Raw genomic sequence first — 14,267 nt, forward strand, 5'->3', positions numbered from 1 at the left:
CTTTAAATAAAAGGCAGAGTAACGGTTCTATTCGACTTCCTTACCAGGTACTTATTATTTCATTGTTATTTGAGATAACTGTTATATGAAATTTGGGGATACTTAGCTATCCTTTAATCATGTACACTGGTTTTCACCCACCTCCCTGGGTGTGAATCAGCTACATGATTATCGGGTAAGTTTAATATTGAAAAATGTTATTTTTATTAATAAAATAAATTTTTGAATATACTTACCCGATAATCATGATTTAATCGACCCTCCCTTTCCTCCCCAGAGAGAACCAGTGGACCGAGGAATAATTGAGGAGGTGTAAACAACAAATGATTGAGTACCTGGCCACAGGTGGCGCTGGTAAGTACACCCCCTTCTAGTATTGTGATAGCTGGCGTATCCCTCCATAGAATTCTGTCGGGCAACGGAGTTGACAGCTACATGATTATCGGGTAAGTATATTCAAAAATTTATTTTATTAATAAAAATAACATTTTTCCTCATGTTTGGTCTAACAAAATCTTATATTGTGCTAAACTTTAGTTTATATTATAGCGTAACTACTAAAAGCACCCCGTACACAACATAATGGAATATGTGAAAATCTTACAGCAGTGAAATATTGTAAACTCTATACAGTATTTTGGTCTTTGAAAATCACAAGAGGTAGAGGAAATTACTATATTATTATTATTATTATTATTACTTGCTAAGCTACAACCCTAGCTGGAAAAGCAGGATGCTATAAGACCAGGGGCCCCAACAGGGAAAAAAGCCCAGTGAGGAAAGGAAACCAGGAAAAATTACAATTTGTCCTAAATTGTATTTTTTGGGGCTCAGGCCATGTCATCCTGATGGAAGGGTTCTTTTAGGTAGCTTTCTAAGGGATATATATTACAGTGATACTCCCAGAGAAATAAATCAAAGGTCTCCAGGATTCTAACTCCTGGCGCGAGTATCCAATTAAGGATATCGCATAATATCAGGGGACATTTTTTAGATACGACACACAGCAATCTTCACCCCGAATAGATTTAACTCTTTGATGTAAGGGGGAAGAGTGGCAAAAGAAGGGGATGCCGATCTAGGTACCCGGTGGACCATCTCCATTCCTACTACTACCGCGATTCCATTCCTTTTCTTGTAGCTCTCTAAGCAAGTTGTGCTCCCACGTTAACCCGGTGTTTTGTCACAAGTTATTTGAATATTCATTATGCAATCTCCAGCATCTTCATCCTTTGGAAAGTTAAGTATTAATTCTTTCCTGTATAATTTTAGGCTCCCTTTTCACAGTTAAATTTCAATAATTTAAGTGTGTTTGGTTGAGCGTTGCCGAGAACCGGAAGCAGCCATTTTACGACTGCAGTCGTCTGTTACAACCGCATTTTATTTAGTCAGTAGGATGACATTTCCCGGTATTAAGCTATAATGTTAGCTAATTAGGCAAATTATACAAGTGGTGATTTTGCATACATGAATATTATTCCTCTTCCTATTATGTGACTTTACTTTTCGTATGCGGAGGGAACCCCGGTGGTACCAACTACCTTGGCCGGGGATCCTACCAGAGCCAGGCTACTCGTGCTCATATATACGTTAGTAAAGTAATTCCCCATGTCTAGCCTCACCCTATCGTTCTTTCTCGAATTGGATGAGAATTTACATTCTCCAGAATCTATAGATAAGTTACGATATTCATTTTCTCAGAGAAAAGAGGCTAAACCCTTTCTCCCTCCTTGAGTGCAGCCGCCGCTACAGGTGGTAACCATTGTCTTTTTTCATTGCCGTCAAGTAGAACAAAGTTCTTGTTGCCTCTGGCTTTGATTTAGATAGTGACTAACTCAGGGTGCCCTTGTCTTGCCACTGACGATGTTGTCAGCAAAGGAACCATGCTTCCTCTGCTGCCGACGATGTCGTTAGCACAGGAAGCCATACTTCTTCAGTTCACTGTTTAAGGAAGGCGGCATACCTGCCGCCACCTCTCATATCAATGAACTATAAGACCCTTTACACTTCCCCTTCCATCCTTTAGTGACGTCATAGCCGTCACAAAACTTCACCAGTATTCTGACAGTCATCCCGGCTTACTAGGGTGACTGCGTTACCGGCTGGTACCCTGCCGATAGCAGTTAGTTCAGCAGTCTCTGCCACCTTCCCCCTTACTTCCTTTCTTTACAGGAAGTGAATATTATTGGGGGGAAGATTGAGACGGCTGCCGGTGGGAAACCTAACATACTTTGGGAAGTCCTCAGCCCTCCCTTCGGCTGCCATCCACATTTATTGCCTCCGACGTCATAGCCTGCGACAGGCCTTTTGTGGATGGATGGAAGCCAGAATCCGACAGATTCTTACCCCTTCCATTGGAACTTTCATTTTGGTAAGGAGACAGTAGGCAGCCTGATAGTCCTCCTACACTTCCAACTGTTATGTTTAACCATAATAATAGGAAACTTTCCTTCCTTAATGCTTTTTCTCCCTCTATCAGTTAGTACCGCCAGGAACAGGTCTAGCCTCCTGTCATACAACTGAAGATCGAGGCAGACATAAATAAGGCACTGGAACATGGACATCCACCAAGAAAGGATGTCAGAAGTGTCCACTGACACGGAGCAGGACCTACTGCAAGGAGGCCCTGAAGAAGACGTGGAACATCCACAAGCAGAGGAAGAAGGATCCGTTTCAACGGCGACCGAAAACCTTCAGTCCGCCGTGACGACATACCAACCTATGCCGTCAACTTCTTCAACCCCAACTCCACAACCAGTTATACAGGTCGACAAGAGCGAAGCGATCCTTACATCAATTCAGCGGATGATGGAATTGTTCCAAAAGGAACAAGAGATGATGAAACAGTCAATCAAGCAGCAGCAGATACTGTTACAGGAGAGGGCGAACCGTACCAAGGGCTCCACTAAGAAGCCCCTTAGAGTGTTGGATCTCCCTCACTGCTCTGAAACCAACCCCTGGAGGTATGTGGAGCATATGCCCATGATGAATGGGAAACTATTCGTCTTGGAGAAGTTGGGGGGCCAAACTGATTGAAGACCTTGAGTTCTGGCCTAACCCAGACTGTTATGTGAGACTGCGGGATGAACATGCAGCCCGTGAGGAAACGGTACCCAAAGAGGTTATTGTCTTCGAGCATGATAAGGCGCAAGCCATCCTCCTGAAAACCTTGAAAGGAGTCGGGTACACCAACTCCAAAGTCTCAGCACTGAGCAAGAGACATCCCACCTTTCTTGCTCCTTCCTCCATCTCTTTCCCCTTTTCGGGGAAAGCACTAGACTTTGCCGTCAAGGCAGTGGACGAGGGCAAACCCTGCCCAACCCTAGAGGAATGCAAACCATTCTCTCTAGCACTGCCTACCTGCAAGGAGAAGTGGAAGGATGTCCACCTAACCTTCTCTGTCTCTTAAGTTGGATCCAGAGATAGCAGGCCAGCAGTTCAATGAGAACCTTCTGAAGTTGCCAGATCATCTTCTGAGGAGGGAACAGGAGACGAAGGAGACACTTGCGGCCCTATTTTCTCATCAGAACTGCCTGGAAATGAGTACAGGTCTACATAACGCCCCAGAAATGTTCATCTTCCTGGCTGTCTCACATGGGGACCCTTGTGAAAGACTTGTATGCTTTCCTCAGAGCAAGGAGAGCCTGCAGAGAGTTTGTCTTGACCTCAGCGACCATAAGACAAGAACCCAGGAAGCTGATTACCTCAAACATCTGGGGTAAAGACCTTTTCCTACAGGAACTGGTGCAAGAGATCATAGCCAGAGCAGCCATGGAGAACAGGAACCTTCACCAAAAGTGGGGCATGAACTCAGAGGAAATCTTCCTCGGACAGAGGTCCCCAGCCTAAAAATAAAAAGACAAGGAGACCCCGCAGACCTGCACAACTTCCTGCCGTGACTATGACCACAATGCCTTAGACCACCTTCTAGATGGTCCCTCAACAACTGGTAGCCCAGTCACCAGTGTTTAACCCTAACTTTGAGAAGCAGTCAAGTTCCTTTCGCCCTAGTCAGAAAGGAAAAGGCCCAAAGAGAAGTTCTTCCGGAGGTAACTCCTCTTGGGGCCAAGGAGGACATGGTCGCGGAAACAAATCCGCAGGACCCCCCCCAAGCAATGAGGGGCTCCATGTAACGGACAGATAGTATCACTTTTGGGATCGCTGGACCTTGGATCCCTGGGCCCACAGCCTAATCATGAATGGACTTGGGTGGAAATGGAACAGAACTCCACCCCGTTTTCCAGAATTCTTCCAACACTCCACCCCTTGTTAGAAGAATATACCCCAGAACTCTTGAACAGGAGGGTAATAAGGAAAGCAAAGTCCATCAAATTCCAGGGAAGGCTGTTTTGTGTTCCCAAGAAAGACTCGGACAAACTCAAAGTCATTCTAGACTTGTCTCCACTCAACAAGTTCATCGAGAACAACAAGTTCCGGATGCTTACTTTGCAACACATAAGGACCCTTCTACCAAAAGGGGCGTACACAGTCTCAATAGACCTAGCAGATGCTTACTGGTATCTTCCAGTGAGTCGCCCTTTCTCCTCCTACCTAGGATTCAAGCTACTGAAGAAGTTTGTTTTCAGAGCAATGCATTTCAGACTGAACACAGCCCCAAAGATATTCACGAAGCTAGCAGACACAATTGTCCAGCAGCTACCCTCCGAAGGAGTTCAAGTGGTAGCATATCTAGATGATTGACTGGTATGGGCAGCATTCAAGACTACTTGTCTGAGGGCAGCCAACAAGGTGATCCAGTTCCTGGAACACCTGGGCTTCGAGATCAATCGCAAGAAGTCTCGTCTTTCTCCATCTCAGAAGTTCCAATGGCTAGGAATCCTATGGGACTTGAAGTCACACCACCTCTCCATTCCATCCAAGAAGAGGAGAGAGATAGCGGGATTGGTCAGGAGACTAATCCGTCATAAGAGGATTTCAAGACGCCAACAGGAAAGAGTATTGGGCTCTCTCCAGTTTGCAGCAGTGACAGACCCGATGCTAAAAACACATTTAAAAGATGCGTCAGGAGTCTGGAGAAGATACACATCGAATGCTCGAAGAGATCAACTAAGGTTGACCCCAACCCTATTGCGCACGCAGTTAAGGCCCTGGTCAAGAGCCTAGCACGGACAATTCTCCTGCAGCCACCACACCAATCAGTGGTGATACACTCGGACGCCTTCTTGGAAGGATGGGGAGGCCACTCTCACGAGAGAAAAGTGCAAGGGAATTGGTCACACCAGTTCAAAACCTTTCATATCAAAATTTGGAAGCTTTGGCAGTTTTCCTGACGTTGAAGAAACTATCCCCTCGCAGGGCAATCCACATCAGATTGGTCCTGGACAACGAAGTGATAGTAGAATGTCTAAATCGACAAGGCTCGAGATCGCCTCACATCAACCATGTGATATTAGCCATCTTCTGCCTGGCAAGGAAGAAGGGATGGCACCTATCAGCAGTTCACCTACAAGGGTTCCGCAACGTGACGGCGGATGCTCTATCCAGGCGAAAGCCCACAGAGACAGAATGGTCCCTAGACGCAGACTCATTCTCCTTCATCTCGGAAAAAGTTCCGGAACTGCAGATCGACCTCTTCGCAACGAGCAACAACAAGAAACTACCTCATTACGTAGTTCCTTATATGAACCCTCAAGCAAAGGCTATGGACGCCATGTCCCTCGACTGGAACAGGTGGAATCGCATGTGCCTGTTTCCATACCAGCCAATCTCCTGCTAAGAGTCCTTGACAAGCTAAGATCCTTCAGAGGAACAGCAGCAGTAGTGGCCCAAAAGCAATTGGATCCCTCTAGTTCTAGAGCTAAAACTGAAGCTGTTTCCTCTGCCAGATCCAGTATTATCCCAACTGGTCCAGAAGTCGACTGTCTACGGTTCATCGTCGAGAACCAACAACCTACATCTCATGATTTTCTCGCCCTAGCGGCGAATAAAAAGTTGGAATCTCGAAGGATAAAGTTGACTTCATAGAAGAGTATAAGTCAAGTTTGACTAGGAGACAATATGAATCGTCGTGGAAGAAATGGGTTTCCTTTGTGAAAACAAGGAAACAGACAAATATCGATAGATTTGTCTCACATTCTTCATATACCTGCACGAACAAGGCCTGGCTTCTAATACGATTACCTCCTGTAAGTCGGCCCTGGCTAGACCACTTCTGTAAGAGCATCGCGCGACCTGAGCGCGTGAATGTAAGAGACACTCGACCCTAGGGTCACAGTGACTGGATGAACCTCCAAAACCAAAAGGCAAAGGGTTTATACATCCACCGTCCTCCCTGCCTAGCAGAAGACGAGGGGAGAACACCTGTTAACAAATTCTAGCAATCTTATCTGGGAAGACTTGTCTTGATGTATGGAACTCCAAGGGAGGAGAGAGGGAGAAAGGCGGATCACATGCAGACTGCTTTCACACTGCCACACATACCATAAAATCAAGACGAGACTTCCCTGTCCCGGAGGAACAGGAGAGGTCAGACAATAGATTGAGCCGCTACCACAGGGCCAAGAATAAAGGTGTCCACGGACTAGAGCGTAAACTCCCTCAAGTAAAAGGCCGTAAAGGTGGTCTGGCGTTTCCAAATGCTAGCCTTCAGCATTTGGCCCACTGCAAGATTTTTCTTGAAAATGAGTGTTGGGGCAATGCCCCTGATCTCTTGAGCTTTAACCCTCGCTGGTGCTTGGACTCTTGAGGAAGTTTCATACGCCTTGCGGATGGTTTCACGAATCCAGAAGGATATCCTGTTCCTCGACACTTCCCTCATTGCTCTGCCGGTGCTAACAAAGAGTCGTCGACATTCAGGCCTGAGATGCCAAGTTCGCTTAAGATAGCGCCGGAGACACCTGACGGGACAGAGAAGCCTTTCACCTGAACCGCCACTCGTCGCATCCGGTAAGGAAGGAATAGTGAAGGCCTTGAACCTGGGATCGTGGATCGCTGGGTTCCGAGTCTTGGCCACAAACTCTGGCAGAAAACTCAAGGAGATCTCCTTCCGACCCTCTGCGAGAGTGACATTACACGAGAGGCCGTGTAACTCCCCGACTCTCTGCCGATGCTAAGGCTAGCAGAAAAAAAAAACAGTCTTAAAGGTTAATTGCCTGTCTGAGACACGGCTCAAGGGTTCATAGGGAGCACGAGTAGGAGGACCAAGAACTAAAGTGACATCTCACGGGGAACTTGAAGTCCCCTCGGGCGACATGACTGTTCGAAGCTCTTAATGAGCATAGAAATCTCTAGGGCATTGGAGATATCTATGCCCTTCAGACAGAACACCATTGCAAGGGCAGACCTGTACCCTTTAATGGCAGAAACCGACAGGAGCTTATCTCTGCGAAGAAAGACCAGGAAGTCTGCGATCTGAGTAGAGAGGCTCCGACCGGAGAGATACCCCTTCCACTACACCAATCACAGAAGACCAACCACTTCCCCTGGTAGACTGAGGAGGAAGATATTCTTAGGTACCCAGACATCTCTCTCGCAGAGAGTCGCAAAAAGCCTCACGTTCTGAGGAGATGCTGGATAGTCTCCATGCGTGAAGTCTGAGCGACTGAACCACTGGTGGTACCTGTTCGAAAAGGGTTGCCAAAGGAGACTGGGCCTGTGTGGTAGCTCTCTGTGCCTCAACCAGGAGCGACAACAGATCTGGAAACCACTCCATGTGTGGCCATAGTGGAGCAATGAGTCATCCTAAGTCCTGGGATTACTAGAACCCGGGACAGGACTGCACGAAGCAAGCTAAAGGGGAAAACTAGTAGCAATCCAGTAGATGCCAAGGATGTTGCAGTGTGTCCTCGAATGCAGCCTTGGGGTCTGGTACTGGAGAGCAAAACACGGGAAGCTTGGCTTTGTGCCGTGTTGCGAATAGGCCGATGCATGGTTCTCCCTCGAGGTCGAGTACTCGACTCGCGATCCAAGGTTGAAGAGACCATTTTGCCCCTATTACCTGGTTTCTGCAACTGAGGGTGTCTGCCAGAACATTTCTCTTGCCTGGAATGTACCTGGCTGACAAGGTTAAGTGTTGACTCTGCCCACAGACACCTGCCTCGTCAACTGCTGCAAGGGACGTGAGAGAGTGGCCCCTTGCTTGTTGACGTACACTACCATGGACGTGTTCTCACTCATCAGCACTACCGAGTGCTCTCTCAAACGGTCCTGGAAATGAAAGAGTGCTCTCGTGACTGCCATCATTTCCAGCACGTTGATGTGCAGGTGTTTCTCCTCTTCCGACCACACACCTGACACAACTAAGTCGTCCAGGTGTGCACCCCAACCTTCTGTGGATGCATCTGTGAACAGACAGAACTGAGGTGGAGGGTTTATGAGAAACCTTCTCATGAGGTTCTCCTTGTTAAGTCACCAAAGGAGATCCTCCCTTACCTCGCGTTCCATGAGGACCGGACAAGAGGGAGGATCGGTGGCTGCCGACCACTGCTCCTTCAGACACCACTGAAGAGAGCGGAGATGGATCCGCCCCGAAAGGAACGAGCTTCTCCAGCAAGAAGAGGAGACCTAGAAGAGCTTGCCACTAGAGGGCTGGAAGTTGTTCCTGCGACAGGAACGGCTGCACAACCTCTCCGAGTCTGCTGATCTGTTCTTCTGAGGGAAGAACGCGAGCTGCTGCCGAGTCAATCAGCATTTCCAGATACTTCACCTTCTGCTTGGGAATGAAGCTCGACTCCTCGTAGTTCACCACGATTCCCAGAATGCGACAAACTTCCAGAAGCGAGTCTCGATCCTGAATCAACTGCTCCTGTGAGGGAGCGAGAATTAGCCAGTCTTCGAGGTACATCAGTAGGCGGATGCCCCTCGGGTGGGCCCGAGCTGCTACCGTCGTGCACAGTCCAAAGCACAGGACTTTGAACTGATACACTGTGCCCTGGAAGGTGAAACAGAGGTACAGTACTTTCAAGACGACTGATGAACTGGTACTTGAAAGTACACGTCCTTCAAGTCTATCGAAAGCATGAAGTCGTACTGCCTGATGGCTAACAGCACAGTGTGAACTGTCAGCATCTTGAACGCAGTTTGCTGAACAAACTCGTTCAATGGCGAAAGGTCGAGGATCGGTCTCCAACCTCCTGTCGCCTTCTCGACAAGGAAGAAACGAAAGTAGAACCCTGGTGACTGATCATGTACGACTTCTAGCGCATCCTTCTCCAACATTTCCTGGACCTCCGCCTCCAAGGCCAGAGCCTTCAGCGAACGTGTGGAACGCTATTGGAGTGGAGGATAGGGAACCGATGAAGCACGAATGAGAGCTGGTACACTTCGCGAAGGGTCAACACTACCCATCCCTAGGCCCTGAGATGCTGCCACATCACCCAATGGTGTGATAGGCATCCCCCTACCTTCGGCAGCATGGGAAGGGGAAAGCCAAACTCAGCATTTCCCTTTCCCTCGCTTGCCCCTGTTCTTTTCCCGACGTGTAGCTCCCGAAGGAGGCTGAAAGGTCTGTTTGGGGGCAGAACCCCTCTGAACAAGAGCAGGTCTTGGCTGCACAGGAGCAGCAGGAGCACGACCAGCGGTACCCTTGCTACTTCCCGTGGGCTTGGCCTGACTCGGCCTGGCTGCGGATGGTTTCGCGGGACCAGGTCCCTTGAAACTTGCAGCCTGCACCTGGTGGATAATGGAGTCCTTCGAGTCGAGGCGCCATTTAACCCGCGCACCCCGAACTTCCTCTGGTGGAAAGAGAGAAGCTGCAGCTCTAATAGGAGTGTTCCTGAGTGCCAGGGCCTCTCCTGAACCAATCTGTCTTGCCAAACAAGCGGCTACTGCCTCGCATTTTTTGAGGATCAGATTGGCATACTGGGTAGCAAGCTGGTCCAAGAGAAAAGCAACAGCTTTCCCACTAGACAAAGCCAGGTTCCTGTACTGCTCCATGTGTTCGGGGGTTGCGAGCTTGGTGTCCCACGCGAACACTGTGACTACCACACCAGTGGTAGAGTCACGAAGCAGCATTGAGGGCAGCTACAGAGATGGACTCCATAGTTGAAATCTCAGAGGCCGAGAAGGAAACACTCTGGGATTTCAAGCTCTCAACCGCGGGGTTGAGAGGGAGAGGACAAGGCACAGAAGACTGTGACATAGTACGTCTTCTGTCGCTGGAGTGGTTGAGGGAGAAGCTTGTTCGAACCTTGGGTCCTAAGTGAGTCACCAGGTCCTGCGATCTGGTCACTCACTCGGTCCAATGCTCGAGAAGCCTGTCTCGACCAGGGTAGTGTGATAGGCCTTGAACTGCCATCGGGAGCTCCCCATAGGATCTCCAAGGCTGTACACTTATACTCAAACACTACCGCAGGAGGAGCCCTGAGGCCATTAATCTCAGCATGAGGTTAATGACCTCTAGGAACGGGGACTCCCCTTCGGGATCTTCCGTCTCCACAGCCGGTGAAGGCTGTGGAAGTGGCTGATCCCTCGGTCCCGCTACATCCGTAAGTGTAGGGAAGCGACATGCTGCACAGGTGATGACATCCCCCATGAATGAATACCCTCGCTCTGGCCCTAAGACCGAACCAGGTGTGTATTCAGGAGTCAAGGAAGGACTCTGGAAGGGTTCATCCCCGACGGAATACATCGAGGTTCCCACTGCGACCTAGTGCGTTACTGGTCGCTGCAAGCCCCACAAAGCTCCCGGAGGAGCTCGAGCGTGAGCGGGGTCGCTGGGAACTGCAGCGCTCACACCAGGAGGTGTAGACAGGTTAGTCACGCAAGTGGTGCGCGCGGCCTCACCTGTTACATGGGCAGAAAGCATGGGGGTTGGCTGCATCTCGCGTGGTTGATATGCGCGAGAGCTAGCCTGGTCGTACACGACCAGCCCCCATGCTGCGGGCTGGGCCGCGAGGTGGCTCCATGCCGGGCCCGAGTCGAGTGAGTGACACACGAGTCGCGGAGTCGGTCCGCGTGGCTACCGCCGTGGAGGTAGTCTTGTGTACCACGGATTCTTCACGAGAGACAACAGCTGAGGTATCTCGTGCCGAAGCCAGGACTCATTTTCCCATTCGAGCGGTTCAATTCGAGTCTGAGCAGTAGCTCGGGCATCACCATGCTCTAGGAGACGATACCTACGCCCTCGAGTGCGGTTGTCGTGCATGGAGGCCTTGCGCAAGATTCGCTGTGAACAATTCCACTAGTGCCAGGAACACGGGAATCTCACACGTCGCCCTCATCCTCCAGAGGAGAAGAGGTGTCTCGGGGCGTAATGTCCTTTCGACTGCGACCGGCCTTCTTCGCTTTCCTCTTTCTCCTTGGGGGAGAAGAGTCAGAGTCAGAAGATGAAGACTAAAAGTAGGAGGAGCTAGAAGAGGAATACTGCCTACGCTCCCTCTTCTTATGTCCCCTCCGAGGTACTGGAACGGTGGTCGAGGCAACAGCAGACGACACTGGACGAGGATGAACAACCTTAGCCATGTCAGTAGGAAGAGCCGTGGTTGGTGAACTTGGTGAAAATGAAAATCATATTGTCTCCGTATGAGTTTTGGCAGATTTTAATTTTGACTGACTCGCGGGCGAAGCTGTAAATGTTTTGCCAGCAGTGGTTAAAGAAATCTCCACCTCATACCGCCAGCCAACCAATCGGCACAACTGCCTGGTTTTCTTTCTCCTCGGCTGTTTCAGCTGAGCTGAGGCAAATTCCTTTATTAAATGATTACGAGGTTTTATATCGCGTTGGAACACATTAAATATTTTAAGAACAGCAACAACATCGAAATAAAAATGTTCTACATAGAATAGTGTGCCCGAGTGTACCCTCAAGCAAGAGAACTCTACCCCAAGACTGTGGAAGACCCATGGTACAGAGGCTGTGGCATTACTCAAGACTAGAGAACAATGGTTTGATTTTGGAGTTTCCTTCTACTTGAAGAGCTGCTTACCATAGCTAAAGAGTATCTTCTACCCTTACCAAGAGGAAAGTAGCTATTAAACAAATACTGTCTAGTAGTTAACCCCTTGGGTGAAGAAGAATTGTTTGGTAATCTCAGTGTTGTTGGGTGTATGAGGACAGAGAATCTGTAAAGAATAGGTCAGACTATTCGGTGTATGTGTAGGCAAAGGGAAAGTGAACCGTAACCAGAGAGAAGAATCCAATGTATCATTGTCTGGCCAGTCAAAGGACCCATAACTCTCTAGCGGTAGTATCTCAACGAGTGGCTGGTGCCCTGGCTAACATACTACCTGTTCAGAACGATTTTCGACACCACTCATATTGATAGTATACGTACTGTATAGTAGTTAGATGAATTCCATCCCTAGAGTCCTAGAAACATTTGAAAACCTTAGTAATTTACATTTAAACACTTATTTAAATGGCTTCAATACACTTAGTGTTGGTGATGGTGTTTGCTTTTAAGTTGTAATTTGTCATATTTAGTCAAAGATTTTTTTTTCTATATTGGTTTTGTCTAAAAGTTTTTATTTATTACAGCTGGTTGCTTCAGTATTGTGAAGAAATATTTCATTACTGCAGAACTGGGAACTGGCCTGATACGAACCAACAAATTATAAGATGCGTTTTTACATCCTTTCTTCTTCTTGTAGCAGTATTCTGTCTTATCATAGCAGCCACTTCAGCAGATGAAGGGTTACTAGAACCTCGGTGTCCTGACTGGACCATGTTCATCAAATACAACGGCCTTCCACCCACCTAGACTTTTATTTTGTTTTAGTGTGAATTCTGACTAGTGTACTTGGTTTATTTATTTTATTCACCATAGTTACCTTTTGAAGTAGAGGATTTATTTCTATAGAGGTACTAAATTTAACTACAAATAACATATTCATTCAAGTGGTTGTAAATTATGATAAAAGGAAAAATCTTGATTTTTATAATCAGCAACTGACATTCTGAAACTTATAGGACTTTGTTAGGTATATTCAGTTATCCCAATTTAATATCTTAGATCACTGAAAGATTAGGGTGTTATTACTCCTATAATATTTTCCTATGTATAGTATTTTGTTTGCCAAGTAATTATACATAATTAAAACATTTGAAAAATTGGGATTGTTAGCTAGGAATGAAATACTTAACTTTTGATAGATTAGCTTCATGTTTAATCAGACATTTGAATTTACTACCTTTGATTTCAATGTTCATTACATTTTTTTTCATTGATACAAAGTGTTTGTTTTAATGTTTCCAAAATGTTTATGACTGCTATACTTTTATTTTTATGACCCCCTTTTTGAAAATTTTCTCATAAAGGTACAGTACTTGATATGTTCCCTTCTGCCGTGTAGTGGTTGTAAATTTGTCATACAAATCTTATTTTTGTTTTATGCTAATTAGGTACAGTATGTATAATTTAACATACTATGTTTTATATCATTTGGTGCATTTAGTCTCGCCCTTTTTATAATGCCTTAGATTTTTTCTTTATTTTTTAAAAACTCACTGAATATGTTTTTAGTGCCATTTACCTCCAGTAATTCCTTCCTCCCTAAAAAAGGATTTATCCAGAGATAGATAATTTTTGTTTTATTAAAAATATTTTCATTTACTGTGATAAATATAAAAAGTCTTGTCACTACAAAAATTAAATAAATATATATTGTTGTATTTGTTTATATCCTTTCTGTATTGTACTTATAATAAAAGGTTAAGGAACAATTTATTTCCCCATAGCAATTAATTGATTGATTTAACAGCTAGGCAGCGACGTAACATGAAAGGTCATTGCCACCATCTTTTGAAAAACATTCTCAAAAACGTATGAATCTAGAAATATCCAATGGTAAAGCAACTTTAGAATAATATTATTGATAAAATCTTTGGTAGAAAACCTATTTCTTGAATAATTCTAAAAGTGTCTCTGGCATCATATACTATATCATCTCCATGAATTCTATTAAGGATGTATCTGCCATCGTCACCACAAGCCTAAGAGAGTTATTTATTTTTCAGATCTCAAAAAAGGGGCATTCAACCACCAGATGCTTCACAGTCAAAGGGACCAAACAGTCTTCTTCTCGTAATAGTTTGGAATGAAAAGAAGAGAAAAGGGACCAAATTGTCTTCTCGGAATAGTTGGGAATGAGAAGAAGAGAAAAGGGAACAAACAGTCTTCTCGTGATAGTTGGGAATGAGAAGAAGAGAAAAGGGACCAAACAGTCTTCTCGTAATACTTGGGAATGAGAAGAAGAGAAAAGGGACCAAACAGTCTTCTCGTAATACTTGGGAATGAGAAGAAGAGAAAAGGGACCAAACAGTCTTCTCGTGATAGTTGGGAATGAGAAGAAGAGAAAAGGGACCAAAC

At 46.3% G+C, this 14,267-nt stretch overlaps 1 protein-coding gene across 1 annotated transcript in view; it reads left to right on the forward strand.

The window, feature by feature from the left end:
- Positions 1-13,567, forward strand: part of LOC137623343 (uncharacterized) — a 1,305,328-nt gene extending 1,291,761 nt beyond the window's left edge. The window contains 1 exon segment of the mRNA XM_068354157.1: positions 12,437-13,567. Within this exon segment, the coding sequence (XP_068210258.1) occupies positions 12,437-12,659 (223 nt within the window). The 3' untranslated portion in view covers positions 12,660-13,567.
- The last annotated feature ends 700 nt before the right edge of the window (positions 13,568-14,267 follow it).

The sequence above is a fragment of the Palaemon carinicauda genome, chromosome 30, assembly GCF_036898095.1.
Source record: "Palaemon carinicauda isolate YSFRI2023 chromosome 30, ASM3689809v2, whole genome shotgun sequence".
NCBI lineage: Eukaryota > Metazoa > Arthropoda > Malacostraca > Decapoda > Palaemonidae > Palaemon > Palaemon carinicauda.